At 37.3% G+C, this 24,621-nt stretch overlaps 1 protein-coding gene and 1 long non-coding RNA gene across 8 annotated transcripts; both read left to right on the forward strand.

Annotated features, from left to right (window-relative positions):
- The first annotated feature begins 330 nt into the window (after window positions 1–330).
- On the forward strand, window positions 331–2,677 carry LOC139197966 (uncharacterized). Its single transcript, XR_011583396.1, has 3 exons — window positions 331–641; window positions 903–1,157; window positions 2,226–2,677. It is a non-coding gene; the product is annotated as an uncharacterized lncRNA (long non-coding RNA).
- A 10,626-nt stretch (window positions 2,678–13,303) lies between these two features.
- On the forward strand, window positions 13,304–24,430 carry LOC139197964 (probable disease resistance protein At4g27220). 7 transcript variants are annotated; one of them, XM_070826145.1, is made up of 8 exons: window positions 13,354–13,642; window positions 14,756–14,916; window positions 15,618–15,726; window positions 16,255–16,335; window positions 19,555–21,920; window positions 22,318–22,683; window positions 22,789–23,449; window positions 23,578–24,430. In XM_070826145.1, exons 5-7 carry the CDS (start codon window positions 19,557–19,559, stop codon window positions 23,443–23,445), a joined length of 3,387 nt encoding a protein of 1,128 aa, XP_070682246.1. In that variant the 5' UTR covers window positions 13,354–13,642; window positions 14,756–14,916; window positions 15,618–15,726; window positions 16,255–16,335; window positions 19,555–19,556; the 3' UTR covers window positions 23,446–23,449; window positions 23,578–24,430. The 7 variants fall into 7 exon arrangements, 6 of the variants coding, with proteins under 6 accessions (XP_070682248.1, XP_070682246.1, XP_070682245.1 ...); XM_070826144.1 differs by lacking the exon at window positions 14,756–14,916 and having other exon boundaries at window positions 13,358–13,642; XM_070826146.1 differs by lacking the exon at window positions 14,756–14,916 and having other exon boundaries at window positions 13,358–13,608.
- The last annotated feature ends 191 nt before the right edge of the window (window positions 24,431–24,621 follow it).

Genomic DNA, 24,621 nt, shown 5'->3' on the forward strand with positions numbered 1-24,621 from the left:
AGACGGTGAACAACACCGTTGATTTGATTATCTTTGCTAACTAATATTAATATATTATACTTTAAATTTATGATATATCATTTATGTTTGTGTCACTCGCATTATGTTATACGTCGTAGTACTCTCAACATTACTGTAGAGATTTAAATTGCACTATTTATGTTTCTTATGGAATGGGCCCTCGGTTTTGACTGAATTACAGTTGTCCCATTGTGTGTGCGCGCGCTGTGCTTCACCCAAAACCGCTGGGTGGGGCTGTTGTTTTTGGGCCCGAAGTGGGCTGTCCCTTGGGTAGGTAAAATATCAATTTTGCTTGATTCAATCCAAATCGAACGGTTAGGGATTAGGGGTGGTTTGGGTGGGAGTGGGGAGGGGTCTGGTGTCGGTGCCTTCACAGGGTGGGGGAGAGAGGGTGATCTGAGGCAATGGGTTCTGAGTTCTGAGGGAATGGGTGTGTTGGCTGCAGACTGCAGAGATAAGGTGGGGTTGAGGGATTGCATCTCTCCCTCTCTGTCACTTCTCTCTTCCTCCATCTATGACATCGCCATTACATTTCTCTTCAGGTCCTCTCTCCCTCTCTCTGAAATATCACATGAGGGAAGGTGGTTTGGAGGATAATACGATTGTTGCTGTAATAACAAGTATGTAGTTCAAGTTTTGAAAATTTAATTATCATTAGTTGCTTAATATCATACTAATTATGTTTAATTTGAGATTATAATCATGTTGAATGAGAACCCAGTTGGGAAATTTGAGGCCTTTAGCTTGGGGTGTTAGTTAAATTTGTTAGATTTTTCATGGATTTTGGGATAATATAGTATTTTGGCTCTAACTGCTGCATGATCTTTGTAGTGGGGAATTTGGCGTGGGACGGTTTGATGATTTTACTTTGCTTCGTTTAGGGGACAAGCCGAGAAGGAGTTTCAGCGTGTTCACAATCGACTGTTTTCTAAAAAAACAGTCCAGCCAGAGCCGACCAACCAGTTGATTTTGGGGCATATGAGTTACTTAAGCTTGCTTGGTTTTCAAGAAGGGAAGGCAGCGGAGTCAAGCCAGTATGATTTGGTTTTTCTTCATGTTGGGGCAGCTGAGTTGGAACCTTTGGTTGGTGTTGTATCACAAATAGAGGGTAGTAAAGAGTCCCACTTTGCAGCGGGGTACGTAGTTTTTTCTCGAACCTAAATCTCTATCTGATTTCATCAACTGAATCTCTATGTGTGTCTTCTTTTGTTAAAGAAAATGCAAACGTTTTCTATTTCATCATCTAAATCTCTATATGCATCTTCTTTTGTTCAGTTACTTTTCTAATTGATTGTCATGCATTGTGTTTGAAAATGTTTAACCGAACATAGTTGCATTTATAAATCTTTTAATCAAACATAGTTTTTATGTGGTAATACATGTTGTTGCAACTGGAAAAAAAATCCAATATTGGCAGGGCTGACTTTTACTGTTGGATGTGATTAAAAATGTAAGAATTTTTTTTTTCCAAGCTTCTGTTTTTAACGAGGCTTGATTGAAATATGCATCCACTTGATTGAAATAACTTAATTACCTTTCTTCGTCTAAGTGGGGAATATTTCATTTCCTTTTGTTTGTGTTTGTAGTGATGTAAATGAGGTTCTGTTTATGGTGATTTTAAATCAAATGCCTTGCTTTGTCTAGATTTTTTGTGTATTTGATTTGTTTACCAATTTTTAAGACAAGTTTGCAGACTCTGCACGCGGTGTCGTTTGTCACACACTATTGGCTGTGTCGTTTGTTTCGCATTATTGGCTGTGTCGTTAGGATGTGGATAGAATAATTTGCCGTCCAAGCTGTTAGATGCTCGTGCCTTTGGCATGCAGCCACCCAAGTGTCTTAGTAGTCTATTGGGGACGCCTAACACTCTTATTCATAATTTCTGAGCTGACTCTCTGGGAGCACTCAATTCCATGTTTTTTTTTTTGTTGTTTTCCATTTCGGTTTGTATCGATATTTCCATAGATTCAAATAACTTAACTACCACCTCAATTACCAGGAAAAACAATGACAGCTCAGAAATTGAATTAAAATTCTCATATAAATCACACACAATACACAATCTTTACTCCATTGCTAATGGTTGCACCACTTCTTTTTACTCCATATATATGCACATCCTTATATATTTCAATCTTTAGACTAAATAAAACTAAGAAACATCAACAAATTGCTAATGGATTTACTATGTTTGGGAATTTCAGGAATTTGGGTCGTTGGAGGGAGAAGTTGGTTCCTTTATGTCAAAACAATTCATGTCTGTCCTGGATTGTGGTTTCAAAATAAAAGACCTAATAATTGTGAAAATTAAATCTAATAACTAAAACACTCATAGCATTAAGTGATCCGTTAAAGCCAGATACAAACAAATTAAAAATGGTGACATTGTGAAACATTTCAGTACTGCAAAATCACATTTATTATTTTTATAAATTAAAAAAAAAAGAAAAAAAAAAGAAGCAACCTACTTTTTGTGTCTTATTTTTTTCTCTATTATGTCACGTACCAGAATCTCTGGTAGTATGATTAGAACCTTGGGAAGAGGAGTGGGAGCAGGGCACAGTGATGGTTTTGATGTCGTTTTGTAACTTTTCTGCAAATGGATTCTGAAAATTTATTTTAGCTGAAATTTCTTCAGTCATTGTTGACTAGCAAATTTAATTGTTGGTTTGCTAACCACCTTCTCAGGGCTTTGTCAAAATATTAATATTCTCTCTATAAGTCTAATCCCCGTAATATTTTAGCTGAAATGTATTCAGTCTTTGTTTACTGGAAAATTTTAGTTTAGCTGAAATGTCTTCAGTCATTGTTTACTAGCAAATTTAATTGTTGGTTTGTAAACCACCTTCTCAGGTCTTTGTCAGAATATTAATATTCTCTCTATAAGTCTAATCCCCGTAATATTTTTAGCTGAAATGCGTTCAGTCATTGTTTACTAGAAAATTTTATTTTAGCTAAAATGTCTTCAGTCATTGTTTACTAGCAAATTTAATTGTTGGTTTGCAAACCACCTTCTCAGGTCTTTGTCAAAATAATAATATTCTCTCTATAAGTCTATTCCCCGTAATATTTTAGCTGAAATGCATTCAGTCATTGTTTACTAGCAAATTTTATTTTAGCTGAAATGCCTTGAGTCATTGTTTACTAGCAAACTTAGTACTTGGTTTGCTAACCACCTTCTCAGGACTTTGTCAAAATATTAATATTCTCTCTATAGTCCAATTCCCGTAGTATTTTAAGCTGAAATGCCTTTAGTCATTGTTTATTAGCAAATTTGGGAGTTGGTTTGCTATCCACCTTCTCAGAACTTTATCAAAATATTAATATTCTCTTTATAGTATAATCCCCGTAATATTTTAGTTGAAATGCCTTCAATCATTGTTTACTAGCAAATTTAGTAGTTGGTTTGCTAACCAAAAATAATAATTAGTAGTAGTAGTTGGCATGCATCATCATCTTCATTAACAGGACAAATAGTTAAGAGTATCTGTTGTTTTAGGAGAGGTTATAGAACGTTGCGGAGATAAGATTCCAAAACTTTGAAATGTTAAATTTTGGGTTAAGAATACAATGATCGAAATACAATGCCAAAAAATAAAAATGAGGCACCAAAACATGATAAAATTTCGGATATTTTTAATATGAATATTTGTATTTTTAATACAATGATCATATTTTTAATATGATAAAATTAAATATGCATTTATGGTAATTACTTGAAGCTGGTGGGTATGGGGTTATGCATAAAGATGTTAATTTGAATGTAGAAATATCAGGCAGCTGAAAATCTTTGGGGCTTCAAATTTCTGATAAGGATGTTAATTTGGGACTCAGTACAAACCAAAGTCATATCCGGCTGAATCGAAATCATAATGTTCGTTTCTCCATGACTCCATGACACCTCTGATTTTCTAACTTATTTATCGGGACATGGATACTCTGATTGATCATGTTATTAGTAAGACACTTTTAAAACGAACATAAGACTTTCTCTGCAATTTAGGATTTAGGACCTTGGTAACTTGATTGATTAGGAACTTGTGGGTTTAGGAGTATTCAAATTTAGTGCACATAAGCCCCTTTCTTAAGAGGGATTTATTTTGATAAGAAACAAGACCTTTCCACTGTTGCATTCTTAGTTTTCTTGAATTTCTTTGGTTTTTGACGGGTGATTGAGTGATGTTTGATTGAGAATTTTGGAGATTAGGGTTGGGTTGGGGTCTGTTTGGTTGCCTGGAAAATTTGGGAAAGAAAATGGGGTCATGGGTTCCTTGAATTGTTGTGGATTTGTGGGAATTGCAATTTCTGTGTGTATTTTCTTGGTGGTAGTTTACTTTTTTAAGGTTTTCTTAGCCACCAAATGGGGAATATTTCATTTTCTTTTGTTTGTGTTTGTAATGATGTAATTCAGGTTCTGTTTATTGTGATTTTAAATCAAATGCCTTACTTCGTCTAAGTTTTTGTGCATTTGATTTGCTTATCAATTTTTAAGACAAGTCTGCATACTCTGCACACTGTGTCGATCGTCACGCACTATTGGCCGTGTCGTTTGTTATGCATTATTGGCTGTGTCGTTGGGTTGTAGACAGAATAATTTGCCGTCCAAGCTGTTAGTTCGCATGCGGCCACCCAACTGTCTCAGCAGTCTATTAGGGCATCTAGCACTCTTTTTCATACTTTCTGGCCTTATATGCAAGCTGATTCTCTGGGAGCACTCGATTATATATATATATATTTTTTTCATTTCGGTTTGTATCGATATTTCCAGAGATTCAAATAACTTGACTACCTCCTCGATGACCAGGAAAAACAATGACAATTTTTGGCTGAAATGCCTTCGATCATTTTTTACCAGCAAATTTAGTACGCAGTTGGTTTGCCAACCACCTTCCCATATCTTTATCAAAATATTAATATTCTCTCTGGTCTAATTTCCATAATATTTTAGCTTAACTAAATGCCTTCAGTCATTGTTTAATAGCAACTTTAGTAATTGGTTTGCTAACCACCTTCTTAGGACTTTGTCAAAATATTAATACTCTCTATAGTCTAATCCCGTAATATTTTAGTTGAAATACCTTCAGTCAGTGTTTACTAGCAAATTTAGTAGTTGAATTGTGAACGAAACATAATAATTAGTAGTAGCTAGTTTACTAAATTAAATAAAACTTAATAGTTGACCAAAAAATAAAACCCTCCAACCTCCTCCTTGGCAATTGGCATGCATCATCATCTTCATTAACAACACAAATAGTTAAGAGTATCTATTGTTTTAGGAGAGTGTTTAGAACGTTGCAGAGAATCTTATATTTTGAAACTTTGAAATGTTAAATTTTGGGTTAAGAATACAATGATCAAAATTTAAACGCCAAAAAAAAAAAAAAAGAGGCACCGAAACATGGTAAAATTTCTGATATTTTGAATTTGAATTTATGGTAGTTACTTGAAGCAGGTGGGTATGGGGTTGTGTATGAAGAGAAATATCAGGCCAGCTAAAAACCTTGGGGGATTCAAATTGGTTTGATAAGGATGTTAATTTGGGAATCAGTACAAACCAAAGTCATATCGGGCTGAATCAAAATCATAATGTTTGTTTCTCCATGACTCTATGACACATCTGATTTTCTAAATTTTTTTTATTTTTTTTTGGAACAGGACATATTCAAGATGGTAATGGATGAGTTAACAGGACATATTCAAGATGATATTCCTTGGTGTATGCTTTTCGCAGACGATATAGTGTTGATAGATGAAACTCAGGAAGGGGTAAATGCAAAGCTTAACCTTTGGAGAGAAGTGTTGGAATCTAAAGGTCTTCGCCTAAGCCGATCAAAGACAGAATATATGGAGTGCAAGTTCAGTGCAAATGGAGGCCAAAACGAGTTAGGGGTGAGGATCGGAGATCAAGAAATACCAAAGAGCGACCGTTTTCGTTACCTAGGATCTATCTTGCAAAAGAACGGAGAATTAGATGGAGATCTCAACCACAGAATACAAGCTGGATGGATGAAGTGGAAGAGTGCATCCGGCGTGTTGTGTGACCGCCGTATGCCACTGAAGCTCAAGGGAAAATTTTATAGGACGACAATAAGGCCGGCGATGCTGTATGGCACAGAATGTTGGGCGGTGAAACATCAACACGTACACAAAATGGGTGTAGCAGAGATGAGGATGCTTCGTTGGATGTGTGGGCACACGAGAAAGGATAAGATTAGGAATGAGGATATCCGGGGTAAAGTAGGAGTAGCCGAAATTGAAGGAAAGATGAGAGAAAATCGGTTACGGTGGTTTGGACATGTGCAAAGAAGGCCTACTGACGCTCCGATTAGAAGACGCGACTATGGGACAGAGGTTCAGGGCCGAAGGGGTAGAGGAAGACCTAGGAAAACTTTGGAAGAGACTCTAAGAAAAGACTTAGAGTACTTGGATCTAACGAATGACATGACTCAGGATCGAGCACAATGGCGTTCTAAGATTCATATAGCCGATCCCACTCAGTGACTTGGATTTTCCAAGTCTCCAACCGAGAAGTTTTCCTCACTCGGGAAATTAAGGGAACACCACCCCAACCTACATGCTCCACTCAGAAAGCTTCAACATACAAGCTTCAACAAAAGAAAATTCAAAGAACTTAGCGAAGAAGGCTTTGGTGTATTTAACACAATACGTTGAAATGAAGGAAAGCTTATTTATTGATATCCCCGATAAGCTACAAATATGTACATATACATGAGTCAAAATAAACACACAAGAGGGAGCCTTCACAAAGGTTGCTTAGGAGAAGTCTCAGTAGTCGGTAGAGCCCCAGAAAGAGAAGGCACCGGAGGGGGATCATTTGGAGCCTTAGTACTGGACAGAACCCTAGAAGGAGGAGGCATCAGAGGTTGATCATTCAGAGCTTCATTACGCGGTACAGCCCCAGAAAACGAAGGCAATAAATGCCTTTGGAACAAACCCACAAATCTCTGATGATCAAGTAAAACCTGACCATCAGTTTCCTTCATCTGGTCAAGCTTCCTCTTCATGTTTGTAGCATAGTCATGTGCGAGCCGGTGCAACTGTTTATTCTCATGCTTGAGCCCTCTAATCTCCTGTTTGAGACTCATCACTTCAGCCGCAAATGATTCAACTTGGCGGGTTCGAGCAAATAGGCGTTGGGCCATATTAGACACAGAACCTGCACACTGAACACTGAGAGCCAGCGAATCCTTAACAGCTAACTCATCAGACCGTTTGGAAAGTAGTCTGTTATCTTTGGGAGTGAGAATGTTCCTGGCCACCACCGCAGCGGTCATATCATTCTTCATCACGGAATGCCCAACGGTAAGAGGACCAGTAGGGGAGACGAAGGATGGGCGCCATATGTTGTCTGGAGAAGGCGGGGCTGCCTCTTCAACAAGGTTCAAGTCAAAACGACGGTCGGAGGGGCCAGACATTTTCAAAGGTGTTGAAGAGAGAAGAGGTCGGACAAATTAAGATCTTAGAAGTGCAAGAATGAAGCTTCTACTGGTGGATATTCAAGTGTGCTTTGGAACTTAATGCCAGCCCCTATAAAAATCTGCACTCGACGGAGCTTCAGAAATCGAAGAGGCGCCTGCTCAGAAATCGAAGAGGTGTTTGCTTTCTCAAAAGCTGGGCTGCTTAGAGATCACGAGGGTTGATCTCAGAAATCGAAGATGCGTTTGCTTTCTCAAAAGTTGGGCTGCTCAAAGACCACGAAGGCCGATCTCAGAAATCGAAGAGGCGCTCGCTTTCTCAAAAGCTGGGCTCCCCAGAGACCACGAGGGCCGATCTCAGAAATCGAAGAGGCACCTACTTTTCCAGCCTTGTCAGCACCTGTCACACGCACACTCAGCTTTGCGGAAATTATGGGCATTCTGTCGAAGACTTCTGGGGAAGTAGAAAACACATGAATCTTACTGTTCAATCACCCACTTCCCACACGCAACAATAGCTCATGGGTACCACAGATAACTTTGCCAAAGTTCTCTGCCAAAGTTGAGCACGTGAAGCTTGCAGCTCCCACTACATCGCTCTGAACAAGAAGGGTAAAAGAATAGCAAAGAAACAGCACTAACAAAGTTTAGACCCATAAATTTTGAAGGTCTAGCTACCATATTATTACCCACAAGGGTAAAGGAACAGTACCACTGCTGGATAATTGGAAAGTCCCTGTGTGTCAACCTCTGTGCTTCGTGGCAAGGTAGACTAGCAAACATGCCCAACCTTTACTCACATTCGAGAAAACACTCCCAATAAAATTGCTTGCTCCAAAATCGAAGAGGCACCGTCCTCCGAATCTCGAGAGCCAGACTCCCAACATGACTACTTTCTTAAAAATCGAAGAGAGGGTAAAGGAACAGTACCATTGCTGGATAATTGGAAAGTCCCTGTGTGTCAACCTCTGTGCTTCGTGGCAAGGTAGACTAGCAAACATGCCCAACCTTTACTCACATTCGAGAAAACACTCCCAACAAGATTGCTTGCTCCAAAATCGAAGAGGCATTGCCCTCCGAATCTCGAGAGCCAGACTCTCAACATGATTACTTTCTCAAAAATCGAAGAGACACTGCTCCCCGAATCTTCGAGAGCCAGACCCCCAGCATGATTGCTTTCTCAAAAATCGATAAGGCATCGTTCTCCGAATCAATCGAAGAGGCGCTCGCTTTCTCAAAAGCTGGGCTGCTCAGAGACCACGAGGGCCGATCTCAGAAATCGAAGAGGCACCTACTATTCTAGCCTTGTCAGCACCTGTCACACGCACACTCAGCTTTGCAGAAATTATGGGCATTCTGTCGAAGACTTCTGGTGAAGTAGAAAGCACATGAATCTTACTGTTCAATCACTCACTTCCCACACGCAACAATAGCTCATGGGTACCACAGATAACTTTGCCAAAGTTCTCTGCCAAAGTTGAGCACGTGAAGCTTGCAGCTCCCTCTACATCGCTCTGACCAAGAAAGGTAAAAGAATAGCAAAGAAACAGCACTAACAAAGTTTAGACACATAAATTTTGAAGGTCTAGCTACCATATTATTACCCACAAGGGTAAAGGAATAGTACCATTGCTGGATAATTGGAAAGTTCCTGTGTGTCAACCTCTGTGCTTCGTGGCAAGGTAGACTAGCAAACATGCCCAACCTTTACTCACATTCGAGAAAACACTCCCAACAAGATTGCTTGCTCCAAAATCGAAGAGGCACCGTCCTCCGAATCTCGAGAGCCAGACTCCCAACATGACTACTTTCTCAAAAGCGAAGAGAGGGTAAAGGAACAGTACCATTGCTAGATAATTGGAAAGTCCCTGTGTGTCAACCTTTGTGCTTCGGGGCAAGGTAGACTAGCAAACATGCGCAACCTTTACTCACATTCGAGACAACACTCCCAACAGGATTGCTTGCTCCAAAATCGAAGAGGCACCGCCTTCCGAATCTCGAGAGCCAGACTCCCAACATGATTACTTCCTCAAAAATCGAAGAGACTGCTCTCCGAATCTCGAGAGCCAGACCCCCAGCATGATTGCTTTCTCAAAAATCGAAGAGGCATCGTTCTCCGAATCTCGAGAGCCAGATACCACAGACCACTTTTTCAAAGTGCTCTGACAGAGTTAAAACATGTGAAACTGGCAGCTCCCACTACCGTGCTATGACCAAGCAGGGTAAATGAATAGCATTACTACTTGTTGTTAGGGAGACTCCTATATATGTCGACCTCCATCCCCAACGGACAGGCAGACCTGCAAAAATGCTCAACTCTTCATCATATCTGAGAGGGCACTCCCAACGAAGCCTTTCGAAATATTCAGCTTTCTTTCCCCCCGATAATACCTCTGCAAACAAGCTATACTAGAGCAAGAATATCTCATATCATCAGGGTTAAAAGCAAAAGTATCCCATATCATGCTTTTTTCCTGTCTTTTCCTTTGGCCTTGTTTTTACCTGCAAGACAAGGAGAAAGAGAGCAATCAGTCAGCACTTGGAATCAAGCTTCCAGCCAAGAACTGACTGCCTGGAACCCCTTACCTGATCCCTTACCTGGCATTGCTCTCGAGTACTCATCTTCAACATCTTATGTTTCCAGGGAAGATTCCGCATCTGCTTGAGGAACAGATAGGGCAAGTGCGAAGGATACAAGGAAGCATGTGGAGACAAGCGTAACAGCACACGTGCCGATACATCCATTACTCTGTCAAAAGCAAAAGTATCCCATATCAGCAGGGTGGAACGTACTCTAGATTTGATGGACTTGTTTTGATCCTCAAATTCTTCAGTCGGCCTTATACTCTGGAGGAAACCAGAAAACCCTCCAGCTCAGTTCAAGAATAAGCCTGTGGAAAGTTACTTCTTCAAAAGCAAAAGTATCTCATATCATCTCTTCTCATTTTTCTTCTCTTTATCCTTCATGCTGCTGCAAGATGGGGAGAAGGTGAACAATCAGTCGGAGCTCTGATTGCTTACCTTGTCTGTCACCTCTTTCAGCAGACCCCTTAGCTCGGCGACTTGGGGGACTCCTACTACATGGTTTGTATCGCGCTTGACCAAGCTTGAAACTACAAGTAAGCTTCAAGTGAAATTGATACATTACCTTGTGCATCTCCACCAGTTAAAGATACCACCCCTGGATGGAGGAAGAGTACTTCCAGAGAAGATGCCACATCTACCTATGAGACAGATAAGGCAAGTCAAGACGACACCACACTCCGATACTTAGAAGTTTCGTGATTACGAGATCATTCTCCCACAATATTTCCTAATGTCATTTGTACTAAATCATTCACTTGTACTCACTAAAGGAGAGCTTAAACCTATGTACTTGTGTAAACCCTTCACAATTAATGAGAACTCTTCTATTCCGTGGACGTAGCCAATCTGGGTGAACCACGTACATCTTGTGTTTGCTTTCCTATCTCTATCCATTTATATACTTATCCACACTAATGACCGGAGCAATCTAGCGAAGATCACAAAAAGCGACCGTTTTCGCTACCTAGGATCTATCTTGCAAGAGAACGGAGAATTAGATGGAGATCTCAACCATAGAATACGAGCTGGATGGATGAAGTGTAAGAGTGCATCCAGCGTGCTTTGTGACCGTCGTAGGCCACTGAAGCTCAAGGGAAAATTTTATAGGACGGCAATAAGGCCATCGATGTTGTATGGCACAGAATGTTGGGCGGTGAAGCATCAACACGTACACAAAATGGGTGTAGCGGAGATGAGGATGCTTTGTGGGATGTGTGGGCACACGATAATGGATAAGATTGGGAATGAGGATATCCGAGGTAAAGTAGGAGTAGCCGAAATTGTAGGAAAGATGAGAGAAAATCGGCTCCGGTGATTTGGACATGTGCAAAGAAGGCCGACTGACGCTCCGGTTCGAAGATGTGACTACGGGACAGAGGTTCAGGGCCGAAGGGGTAGAGGAAGACCTAGGAAAACTTTGGAAGAGACTCTAAGAAAAGACTTAGAGTACTTGGATCTAACGGAAGACATGACACAAAACCGAGCGCAATGACGTTCTAGGATTCATATAGCCGACCCCACTTAGTGGGAAAAGGCTTTGTTGTTGTTGTTGTTTTTTTTTTGGAACATGAATTCTCTGATTGATCACTTTATTAGTAAGACACATTTTAACCAAACATATATAAGACTTGTATTTTAGTCTTATCTGACTATGCTGATCACACCCCATGTGAAAGAGTGTTGAATCAATTTAAAGTGCCCTCAAACAAATTTCACAATCAGGTTAACCTTTGCTCATCATCACTTGAACTTTAAGAAATAGTCTAGCAAACCTTACATTGGCACATGAACCTTTAAGGATTTGTATGGTGGCCTAGACTGGATAAGTTTGTAACAGAGTATAAGCTTAATCCTATGAAGTCCCACTCCTATAACTTGTAATTGGGACAGCATATTTTTTATTATCATTAAAAAACGACTTGTTAAGTTGACAATTAGAAAAAGGGAGCTTTAATGAAAAGGGCTTCAGCTAAGTTTAATTTAATAAAAAAATCATCCTATACTATTATTTAACCAAAAGGGCTTCATATTTAATTAAGAATTTTAATAACCTATCGTAAAATCATGATTGAATATGTTGAATTTTATATAATTACTTTAAATTTTAATTGAATACCCTTAAATTACATATTTGATCGTCCTCTAATCAAGATCATGTACAATGTGAAGAACGAAGCAAAATCCATTGAAAAAAATGTTCTCAAATTCGATTTTTTCGTCAATGGTTTCAATTAATTAATATTTTACGTTAATAGTTACCAATCTATTTGTCCTGAGAAATTTCAACATTTCTGATACAGATTTACCAATATAATTTTATCAACTTTTTGATAATTCTTAACTCACTTGATGACTAAGTTGTTTAGAAGTGTTTTCACCATGTTTTTATAAATAAAAAAAATATTTTTTAATTCATTTGATCTAACGATTGAAAATTATAAAAATATTTGAAAAAGTAAAAAAATATTCATGTTAAGTATATGATTGTTTTGTTCCACCATGATTAGTTTTAGTAAATAAGATAGATATTTAATCTGCTTTAATTTGTATTTAATAGAAATAATTGTTTTGATAAATGTGAATATATTGTCTGCATGCTTAATAACAAATTATTTGCATTTTTTAGTGCCGGCTATTCTCCTTCGTTGGTAGTGATACACAACAATTTACCATGTGCTCCAAATATTTGCAAATTCAAGAACACTGAAGCAAAATTGTTCTCTCCATAGTGCCCAAGCCCATGACAGCTGGCATGCTAATGCTATTTTCCAACAAAACATTATTTAAACTATTTTTTTAACATAAACAAGGTGATTGCTAGTGTTGTAGTGTAACACTAATTTGGGAATTTCACATTTTCTCCTTCTTTGATTTTATTTTTTTCATTTATCATTCCTTTCATCAGATACGCTTTTCAGCATTATTACAGGTTTCAATTTTTTTGGAACTCATGGATATTTTTTTTTAAATGATCTATTATGAAGATTGAAAAAATTCATAAAGACATTTCGGTTTCTTCGTAAAAACTACATGCTTTTAGATTTCTCAGTTCCCTTTGCTTTTAGATAGAAAATTGCAATTGTATCCAGCAGAACTTTGCAAGAAAAAACAAGAAATTGTTACGTCCTCTTCCTTTTTCCTGTACTTTTTCCTTCAACTCACCAGGCGCGTCAATCATGCACGTTTCCAACCTTTTTTACAGTTTAGACGCGTCCGTCATCTTTTTTTCTTTTTCCTGGTTGTTGTGCCTAGACTGCCCTCCAGCTGGATCTCCGAAATTTTCATATGGTTTCTATCACCCATCCAATTCATCTGACTCATCATTGCACTCCATTAATTCCTCTCTCCCTCCCTCCCTCCCACGCCTCATTTACTCTCTCATTGCACTCAGACTCCCCCATTTCCCAATACCGTCACTCTCTCTCTCTCTCTCTCTCTCTCATACCATCTGTCCCCCTCTGCAACTCTCCTTCTCCCTCTCGGCAAAACCAAGAACCACCACCGTATCACCTCCAAACACCACCCAAACTCACCCAAAAGTTAAAGGAGTCAAGGCGATGGAGAAGTGGGTTAATGGTTCTGTGTTCTTCTTGATAATTGTATGTGTTTATGCCCTCATGATATTATGAGAATATCATGGGATTGTTTGTGACCTGATTAAATACACAGTAATAAGGATAATAGTTCATATATTTTTAATGAGGGTTAATGGTTCGTTGTTTTTAGAATGAATTGTTGAGTGTTAGTAGGATGTATTCAATTGGGAATTTCAAAGATTTTAATGAATTTTATAAATTCATGGATTTTTACAGAATTTAATTAGTTTGTAAAAATTTCATATAAATTTTGATGCAATTTTCTCAAAATATTATAAGATGAGGTGAGATGTATAGATGCTTAAAATTTTCTCAACTTCCCTTGAATTCCTAACATTTTCAAATTCTTTAAAATCAATTTCTAATTAAATACACATGTTATAATTTTTTTTAAATTCTAATTAAAGACAGCTGGATTTTTAAGGATTTTAATAAACTATTTTAAAAATCCTGATTGAATATTGAATTTCATATAATCACTTAAAATTTTAATTAAATACTCTTAAATTACATATTTGATCGTCCTCTAATACCAATCTATTTGTCCTGAGGTATTTCATATTTTCTTATACAGATTTGCCACTATAATTTTACTAACTTTTTTATCATTTTCAACTCACTTGATGATTAAGTTGTTTAGAAAATTGTGTTTTCACCATGTTTTTATAGAATTTTTTCAGGTTTTATACTTTAATTCATCTTGTTTGACAATTGAAAATTAAAAAGTTGTGTGAGAAGTAAAAAGAGTGGATATCACACATGTTTGTTAATTGTTTTAAGTATGTTATTATTAGGTTCGAATTTCGTGAATGAGAGGTCTTAAGTTTAAATATAGTGAACGACGAATTAGATATCAAATTAGATTACCAATTATGTAGTGTAGTCATCCTGTCTTTAATGTAAAATATATTATTGTACTAAAATATATATATATATATATATATATATATATATATAATTGAGTTGTTCCACCATGCAATTTTTTATAAATAAGATAGATATTTAATTTGTATTTAATAGAAATAATTGTTTTGATAAGTGTGAAATATATTGTCTACATGCTTAATAACAAATTATTTGCTTTTTTCGGTGCCTGCTATTCTACTTCATTGGTAGTGACACACAACAACAATTCGCAATGTGCTTCAAATGTTTGCAAATTCAAGAACACTGAAGCAAATTATTCTCTTCATAGTGCTCAAGTCGATGACAGCTGGCATGCCAATGCTATTTTCCAACAAAACATTATTTAAACTATTTTTTTTAACATAAACAAGGTGATTACTAGAGTTCTTACACTTCAGTATAGCAGGACCACTGTTAATCTGGGAATTTCACATTTTCTCTTTTTTTTCTATTCTTTTTGTAATTTCCTATGCCACTTGGGACTCCAGTATATAATAGTATAAAAATTAAAGTTATTTCTAATTTTTTAATCATTTATCGGTCCTTTCATCATATATGCTTTTCAGCACTATTACAAGCTTCAGTTTTTTTTTTCGCAGAGGCATATAAATTAAAATCTGAGAACACAAATTTAGGAAAGAACTAATGTAAACATGCAACCCATATTATTAATTGTATGCAAAAATTGATTAAAAAACTATGAATGTATCAATACACTATGATTCACCAACTTTTACCAAATCAATAACTTACAACTAAGAATGTGACTAAATTTTGGTATAAGTGTTTTATAACAGTTGTATGTAAGTTTATTCTACTTGAGATTATAACATGAAAAACACATATATGTGTAGTTTGTTTTGTTTAAATTTGGGAGTTTTGTGATTTTGAGATTTATAAATATGATAATTTTAATCTTTTTTGGGTGAATTTTTCTAATTCAGATTATCTTATACATTCTGATGAGAGAGTGAGTTAAAATTGTGAATTGTTTTTTTTTTCATTGTATATAGATAGAAGTTGGTTCAAGCTTGAATTAACAGTTATATCTTTTCAAATATCATGTTTGTAGATAAGAACGATGCCTCATACAACGTTCACTATCTAGCTAAGAATGTTGGTAGTCGTGAAGTCCTGCTGAATTGCTGAAAAACGCCCTCTCCAATTAGTACAACAACTAGGTAATCATACTCTATCCTTTTTTTATTTGTGGTATAATTCTATTGTCATATAAATTTGCTTCTTGTGTTTCAATATTTTTCTTTCCTTGCCTAGGATGCTTCCTTAACAATCAACAAATATTGGACAAAAGCTTTTAGCGCTGACACAAAAATAATTTGCCTGTTTTGGCATACTCTTTGTATCTTCGAAACACAATCTCTCTTACAATTTTTAATCTCCTGGCAACGCGCGGGTAGAACTTTCTAGTCCATCGGTGACCTGCTTCTTTTTTTAGTCGACCTTAGTGAAGTACACAAGTTTACATGCGGTTTAGAGTCCGTTTGATAACCATTTCATTTAGCTTTAGGATACACATGTTGGTAAATTAGAAGAAGAAGAAGAAGATAAAACTTAGTGCTTTGAGCTTTCTTAGTTCTTTTTGCTTTTAGTTAGCAAATTGCAATTCTATCCAGAAGAACTTTGCAAGAAAAAAAGAAATTATTACTTACTATCCCTTCTTACTTCATTAGCTTATTCTCAATTTACAGAACGACCGATTTGTATTGGTGCTCCAAGGAACGTATATATTGAAGAGCAACTCACTTCACCCATAACCAACAGAGCTAAGGGTACGTTCTTTAATTATAACCATATTTGATTTGAGTTGGAATCTTGGATCTCATTTATGGTAATTTGGTGGTTGTCTTCATATTTGATTTGATTTAGGGGCATTTCACATGTAATTAGGCCCTTCGTAAAAGAGAAAAATGCTCCGAATTCATTAGTTTGTAGAATCAATTTACTTTATAACACTAAAGCAATTTTACAAATACGAATCAATTGGAGCATGACAAGTGGATGGATAAGGGTGTCGGAATCGGGATGCGGGCAGGTGGAGCTTATAATTTAGGGTTTAGGACTCGTCCTTTGGGCAGAGTCCTAAACTCGTAATCGCTTAACCCTAGGTCATAACAATTAACCCTATGATTTTTTTTTTAACTACAATTGTGAGTTTTTGGGTAAAAAGTGGGGCATTTGGTTTGCTTCTAAATCTGGTGCCATGCAAGTTTGTACTTTTTAGTCAGTGTATTGATTATTTATTGTACGTTTATGTTACATCTGTAATAGTTTAGTGTATATACGTGATGTAATCTTGAAAAAGAAAGAAGAACCAATAAGAGAATTTTAGAGATGAAATGCTTGAGCTAATAGTAGCAGCTCAACATCCTTCGTACATTCTTATATTTTCTACTTCACTACCAAACAAAGACAATTACCTTGAGCCCTTCAATCTAAAAAACTGATTTGGTGCATACACTTGTCTAATGAAACCAAGTCCACACCTAGTTCACTAACAACAAAGTAACACTAGCCTTATGGAATTCAAGCAAACAAACACAAACAAATTTCTTGTGTTCCAAGTTGTAAACCAAATCTCATTTAGCTCCAACATTCCCTTCTAAATGGATTATGCTTTGACCCCAAGCAATCATTTCAGATAAACAAATCTGTGTTTAGGCAGAGTTTTGCTGAAAATATCTGCAGTCTTATTTTCAGACTTGCAATATAACAACTCAATTGTGTTTTCCAGCAATGCCTCTATGATGAAATGAAATTTTCTTTTAATGTGTTTAGTCTTCTGGTGGAACACATGGTTTTTAGTCTTGGTTATTGCAGAGTTGTTGTCACACATGAATGGTGTGGCATCCAATTGCATTCCTGAAAATCCTTCAAAATAAATCTTAGCCATATAGCTCGAAATGTTGCTTCAACAACACTCGCATACTCAGCTTCTGCGGTGGACTGTGCAAAACTTTGTTGCTTGACTGAAGCCCAAGAAAATACCACTGGATTCTCATCGGTAGCTTCAGTTCCATCATTTTTACACTTTTTCATTTGTAATCAATGGGGTAGCAACTGACTTGCATCATTTCCGTCCAAATTTCTCAAGTAAGGTCTGTGCATATTTTTGCTGATGTATGAAAATACCACTGGATTCTGTAATCACTCCAATTCCCAGAAAGTGATGAAGAAATCCCAAATTAGTCATTTTAGAATGCTTCATCATATCCTCCATGAGTTCAGAAATCATAGCTTCATTGCTTCATGAGTTCAGAAATCATAACTTCATTGCTTCCAGTGAACATCGCATCATCGATATAAACATAATTAGCTTTTCTGAGCCTTTTCCCGTCTTTGTATAAATTGTTGCCTCACTTGAACTTTTTCTGAAACCTCTCTTGCTGAAGTAGTAGTCAATTTCACTGTACCAAGACCTTGGTGCTTACTTCAGTCCATACAGTGCCTGCCTTAATTTGAACACCTTCTCATCTTTATTTGGAACCACAAAACCTTATTCAAGTATGCTATTGAGAAAAGCTGAATTTATGTGTGGCCAAAGCAATTAAAGTCCTAATAGTGTCCAACCTTGCCATTAGCCAAAGCAATTAAAGTCCTAATAGTGTCCAACCTTGCCATTAGAGCAAAGGTTTCATTGAAATTCATTCCAGGTTGTTGGAAATATCCCTTAGCATCTAATCTTACCTTGTTCTTTTGTACGAAGCCATCTAGATTCAGTTTGGTCTTATAGACGCCTTTCACACCTATCACTAGTTTGTCCCCTGGTCTATTCACAAGTTCCCAAGTTGAGTTTTTCTCAAGCATACAATTCCATCACTCATTGCCTTCTGCCATTATTGGTCATTCTCAGCTTCTTCAAAGCTTTCAGGTTCCACTATATGATAGTTGCAGGTTGCACAAATCTCACTCAACCTCCTCATTCTCAATGAAGTTGATCCTAAGGGAGAGTCTTGCACTTCTAGGTCCTCTGGTGTTGAACTTAAACGTTGGGGAGACTAAATTTCAAACACAATTTCACTCTCAGTTTGTGTTTCACATTCCACTTCATCAACTCCAAGTGGTACTAAGATGATATCTTCAATCTGTTTATCCCAATTCCTAAAAGCTTCTTTATTAAATATGACATCCCTCAAAATAATCACCTTGTAAGTTTCAAGATTGAAAAATCTATACCCTTTCTCTTAACTCCTATATTCCACAAAGATGCATTTGGTGGTGTTGTCTTCAAGTCTGTGTCTCAATTGTGTTGGCATCTGTGCATAACAAATAAAACACCCTTGGATGCTTCACACCTAGTTTCCTGCCACTAAATACTTCAAAAGGATTCATTTTATCAAGTGTGTTTATTGGACATCTGTTGAGAAGATAGACTACAGTTTTAATTGCCTCACTCCAAAATGAATGTGGCATCCTCTTTTCAAGCAACATGGATTTTGCCATTTCAATCGCCTACTAATTTTTCCTTTTTGTAATACCATTCTGCTGTGATGAGTAAGCAACAGTTAGTTGTTTCTGTAGTCCTATATCCTCACATAACTCCTTGAACTCGATTGAGGTATATTCCCCACCTCTACCACTTCTAAGCTTTTTTATTTTTAGTCCACATTGTAGTTCAACCATTGCTTTGAACTTTTGGAAAACAAAAACGCTACTCTTACCACATAATTTTACCATTATTTGTATCATTTCTTTAATAGAAATGAAAACCAAATGTGTTAGTGGGCCCCACTTTATTAAAACGTAATTAATATTTGAAAATTACAATTAAATGCCAAAAAGCTAGAGTTAGTTTCTAATCTTAGACAAGGTTTTATTCCAAAAGTAATCTTTTTCAAGAAGTGGAATAGAATTTTCCGTTTTTCATAATACACTTTGAAATGTACTGTGTTTATTTATATGTTGTTGAAAGATCATATCTCATAAGTCAATTAGAAAAGAAGTATATCTTGAGCTCCTTTTTTTCTAATTTAATTTGTATTCGTCAGCAGGCATGGATATTGTTAGTCAAATTGTCGGAAAAGTTGCCGAGTATGCAGTTGAACCAGCTATACGTCAAGTGGGTTACCTAGTTCACTGCAAAAGAAACCTTGAGAGTTTACTGACTCGAGTGAACGAATTAAGTGCCGCTAGAGAGCGGCTACAGCGCAACGTTGTTGGAGCTGAAGACAAGGGTGAAAAAATCCACACTGTCGTCCAGAGCTGGCTGAAAAGCGTGGATGAGATCACCGAGAAGGCGAACGAATTATGCAGGAGATCAACAAAGATGAGCTGTCTCCGTGGGGTTTGTCCAAACCCGGTGCTCCGTTACAAGCTAGGCAGGAGATCAACAAAGTTGGAGCAGGCGGTTGCTGAGCTCTACGACAAAGGAAATTTCGCTAGGCAGGACATTTCGTACAATGTCCGCCCACAAGAGGTATCCATGGTTTCGCACAAACAGTATGAGGCATTTGATTCGAGGACTTCAACTGTAAAGAAAATCATGGATGAACTGAGAATTCCTAATACCGACCTGATTTTGGTGTATGGTATTGGAGGCGTGGGGAAGACCACACTGGTTGAAGAAGTCCTTAGGCAAGCTGTAAAAGGGAATTTATTTGCCGATGCGGTTATGGTAAGAAGTGTGCAAAAGCCGGACCTTGAAGGAATTCAAAAAGAAATTGCCAAAAAGTTAGGTATGGAAGTTCGTGATAGCGATACTATGTCAGAAAGAGCACCTCATCTATGTGACAGGGTAAAAGACAAGAAAGTTCTTGTAATTTTAGACAACATTTTGGAAAGCATTGACTTGCAGAGTGTTGGACTTCCTTGTCTGCCGACTTGTAGAATACTGTTGACATCCAGAACTCGAAAACTGCTATCCTCAGAGCGGTCGCAAAAAGACTTTGAGCTTCGAGTTTTAAACGAGGAAGAAGCTTGGCGTTTATTTGAGACGAAAGCAGGTGATGTTGTTAAAAATCCCGACATACGAACTGTGGCAACTGATGTAGCCAAAAAATGTGGAGGTTTGCCACTTTTGGTTGTCACAGTCGCAAGCTCTTTAAGAAATAGAAGTACTTTACCAGTATGGAAGGATGCCTTGAGAAGCCTAGAAGTGTTTGACAACGAAGACCAAAAGAAAGCATACTCGGCTTTAGAGTGGAGTTACAGTCAATTGGATGATCGAAAGCTTAAGCCACTATTCTTGATCTGTGGAATTTTGGTAAATCATTTTGGAGATGCTTCTCTGTCAGACTTGTTGAAATATACAATTGGTTTGGGTTTGTTTAAGGACATTGATTCAGTGGAGTACTCACAATATGCATTGCACAAGCGGATTGAAGAGCTTAAAGATTCTGGTCTGTTACTCGACTTCGAGGACAATACATCAATCACAATGCATGATTTGTTACGTGATGTTGCCATCTCGATTGCATCCAAAGGCCACCGTGCCTTACTAAGAGCAAAAGGAGATATCTTGAAGGAATGGCCAAACATTAAGGAGTTTTCTGAAAATTGCACAATGATCTCTTTGTCTTGCAAAAACATCCCTAGGCTTCCTGAAGTTTTGAAATGCCAACAACTGGAGTATTTTTATTTGTACTTTAATGGTGACTTGCTTGAAATCCCAGGTAACTTCTTTGAGGAGATGAATGAGCTTAAAGTTATGGATTTAACCAGAGCGTGTATTTCGTCTCTGCCTCCATCTCTTCATCTCCTACAAAATCTTCGGACATTGTGTTTGGATCATTGCGTGTTGGGAGACGTAGCTCTAGTCGGACAGCTATCGCAACTAGAAATTCTCAGCTTTATATATTCCAAGTTTAAAGAGTTGCCTGAAGAAATAGGGAAATTGACTCGTCTTCGACTGCTGGATTTAAGCGGCTGCTCTGAACTTGAAGTGATTTCACCTAATGTTATATCACGTTTGACAAGTCTAGAAGACTTGAGAATGAAGGAGAGCTTCAACAGATGGGTGCCCGAAGGAGTAACCGGAGAAAGAAGTAATGCCAGCCTTTCAGAACTGAAGGACTTGCCTCATTTAGCTGCACTAAGTATACATGTTCCAGATGCTGGCAGTATTCCGAGGGACTTGTTCACTGACAAGTTAAAAAGATACCAAATACTAATCGGCACTTTTTCAGACTGGTACGATGTGGATGAAACCCTCAACACATTGAAGCTCAAGCTCCCAACTGGCTGTGAATTGGACCATGGTCTAGAAATGTTGTTGAAGAGATCATGTGAAGATTTGTACTTGGATGGGTGCGAGGGAGCTCATAATGATGTGTACCACTCAGGTAGTGAAGATTTTCAACAACTCAAGCATCTCCGTATAAAAAACAATGCCCAATTTACACATATCATTACTGAAGAGGTATGCCACTGGTGTCATTCTTTCCCATTTACACATATCATTAGTGACGATTTTTTTTATTTTTTTATTTGAGGGATATGATTTACAAAGAAAAATGAAACAACCACCATAGAACTCCTAGATTTTGTGTGGCTCTATTTACATATATTCGATCATTTGAAGTGGTTCAGTTTTATCTAGTACATATGGGTGCCCGAATGTTATATCTAGAACTCCTAGATTTTGTGTGGCTCTATTTACATATGTTTGATCATTTGAAGTGGTTCAGTTTTATCTAAGTACGTATCAAGAAATATCTATTGGTATAATTTTTTTTATCTAAAGATACCATTTGACTAGATAATAACAATTAATGTGAATTCTCTTCTCTTAAAAATGGAATGTACAAATACTGCAGGTTGTGTTGCCCAACTTAACAAGCTTGGTGGTGGATGGTTGTCATCGTTTAACTTTTGTGTTATCGTCTTCCATGGCTAGAAATCTTGTACAACTTCAAAATCTTGACATAACTGGATGTGGATCAATGAAAGAGATAGTGTCAACAAAAGAATATGGTGAAGAAAAAACAGATGGCATGTTTTGTAAGCTACAACATCTGGAGCTAGGAGATCTTCCAAAACTCTATAGATTCTGCTCAGCAAGCTGTAATGTCCAGTTTTCGTCTTTGGAGAGTTTGGAAATTCAGAATTGTGAAGAACTAAAGGGATTTATCTTTGATCCTAAACCTGAGACTGAAGAAGTATACTTTCTTTTTGACGACAAGGTAAAACTATTATACCATTGTATCTCTTTTATAGATCATTATCTGATGTCTAATATATTCAGTTCGACAAAGAAAGAATTTAACAATTTCATAATTCGAATACAGGTAGGCTTTCCAAAGTTGGAGAAATTGTCCATCAGTGAGCTATCTATTTCGACTACAGTATGGCACAACAAACTTGATCCAGGCTCTTTCTACAAACTTAGAGATGTTGACGTTGATCACTGCGGTAGACTAATAAGCATCTTTACACCTAGTATTGCAGGGAGATTGAATGCTTTAAGAAGTTTATCGATAATGGAGTGCGATCGTTTAGAGGTGGTTTTTGAGATCAAAGAAACACCAGACACGTCTACGACTCAGTTGAAAATGTCTGGTTGTGAAAATCTAGATTCAGTATCGATATATGAGTGTGAGAAATTGAAATATATTTTTCCATGCTCAGTGGCTAGAGGTCTTCAGCAACTACGATATCTGAAAGTGTTTAGTTGTAAAGGAATGAAGGAAATCGTTTCCAAGGAAGAGGGACTAGAAATGATGCCTAAGTTTGTGTTTCCAAAAGCAACAAATATTGAATTTTTAAATCTAGACCAACTTAAGAGCTTCTACCCAGGAATCCATGCTTCAGAATGGCCGCTACTCGAACGAGTAGAGGTGAGGAAATGTGGTAAATTGGATATTTTAGTCTCCAAAATTTCAAGTTTCCAGAAGCATGAGTTGGACGGTCTTGACACTCCAATTAAACACTCTCTTCTTAATTGACAAGGTAAAAATACATTACACAATTTTCTTAAACGAAAGTTAGCCTTTCAAGCTACTTCATAGAAGAAAAAAAATCTCCTTGTGTTATTATTTTTGTTGCCGTTTATCATTCTTGCGTTGGTAATATTTCAGGATGTATCATTCCCCAACTTGGAAACGATGGCCTTACACGGAGACATGGAGATATGGTGCGGTCCATCCGCATCACAGTTGTTTAGGAAACTAAAATCGTTGACGTTTGAGGGGGGCCAGAAAGTTTCTTTATTTGAGAATAATGTAAATCCAGATGCGGCCTTCCCACATATAAGTGTTTTGAAGCTTTACAAAATGCGGAAGTTGACGCATCTACGCAACGAGAATTTCCCAGGGGCAGGCCCAGTTTTTCCAAACTTGGAAGTTCTACAAGTGGTGGTATGTCCAGAATTGAAGGATATAGGGTCATCTGCTATTCCCTTCCAGAATTTAACAACTTTGGAAGTAGTTGGTTGTGACAGCTTGAAATATTTAGCAACATTTACGATAGCCAAAACTTTAAAGCGGCTAAGAGAAATGGTGGTTGGGAATTGTAAAACAATTACAGAAATAGGGGCAACGACATCAGATGGAGATGATGCAGGAAATGATGGTGAGATTTCTTTTTGCCAGTTGCAAAGTTTGACACTTCTCTCTCTTCCAAGTCTGCAAGATTTCTTATCTGGAAATTGCATTGTCAAATTCCCATCCTTGAAAACTGTAAATATATATGAATGCCCTAAGTTGAAGATCAACAGCTCTGAGTGGAAGAGTTCCCCAGAACTACAAGGAGTGCAGATAACAGAGAAGCGACCACAAGATTATTGGCGGCGGTGGTCGTCATGGTAGTGATGGCAAAACTACACAATATATATAAAGAATTAACAACTTTGCTGCATAGTTCTCTTGTTAACATGTTTGTTATTTCTGTGTGTAATGGTTTTGGGTTTTAATGAAGACAATTTCCTGCCCATTTTAAATTAAATTTTGAATAATTTATAATAATTTTTTGATTATGAGTTTTAGTTTTCATAAGCTGGTGCACCCGTGCGTTGTTGCGGTGTTTGAAACATTGTTGAAGGTGTAGAAAGTTCTAAATATATATGTGCCTAAGAGTAGCGCATATATTGATGGCCTCCAAGATCATCTAGACGCAACATTCTC

This window comes from Malus domestica, chromosome 08, assembly GCF_042453785.1.
Source record: "Malus domestica chromosome 08, GDT2T_hap1".
Taxonomy (NCBI): domain Eukaryota; kingdom Viridiplantae; phylum Streptophyta; class Magnoliopsida; order Rosales; family Rosaceae; genus Malus; species Malus domestica.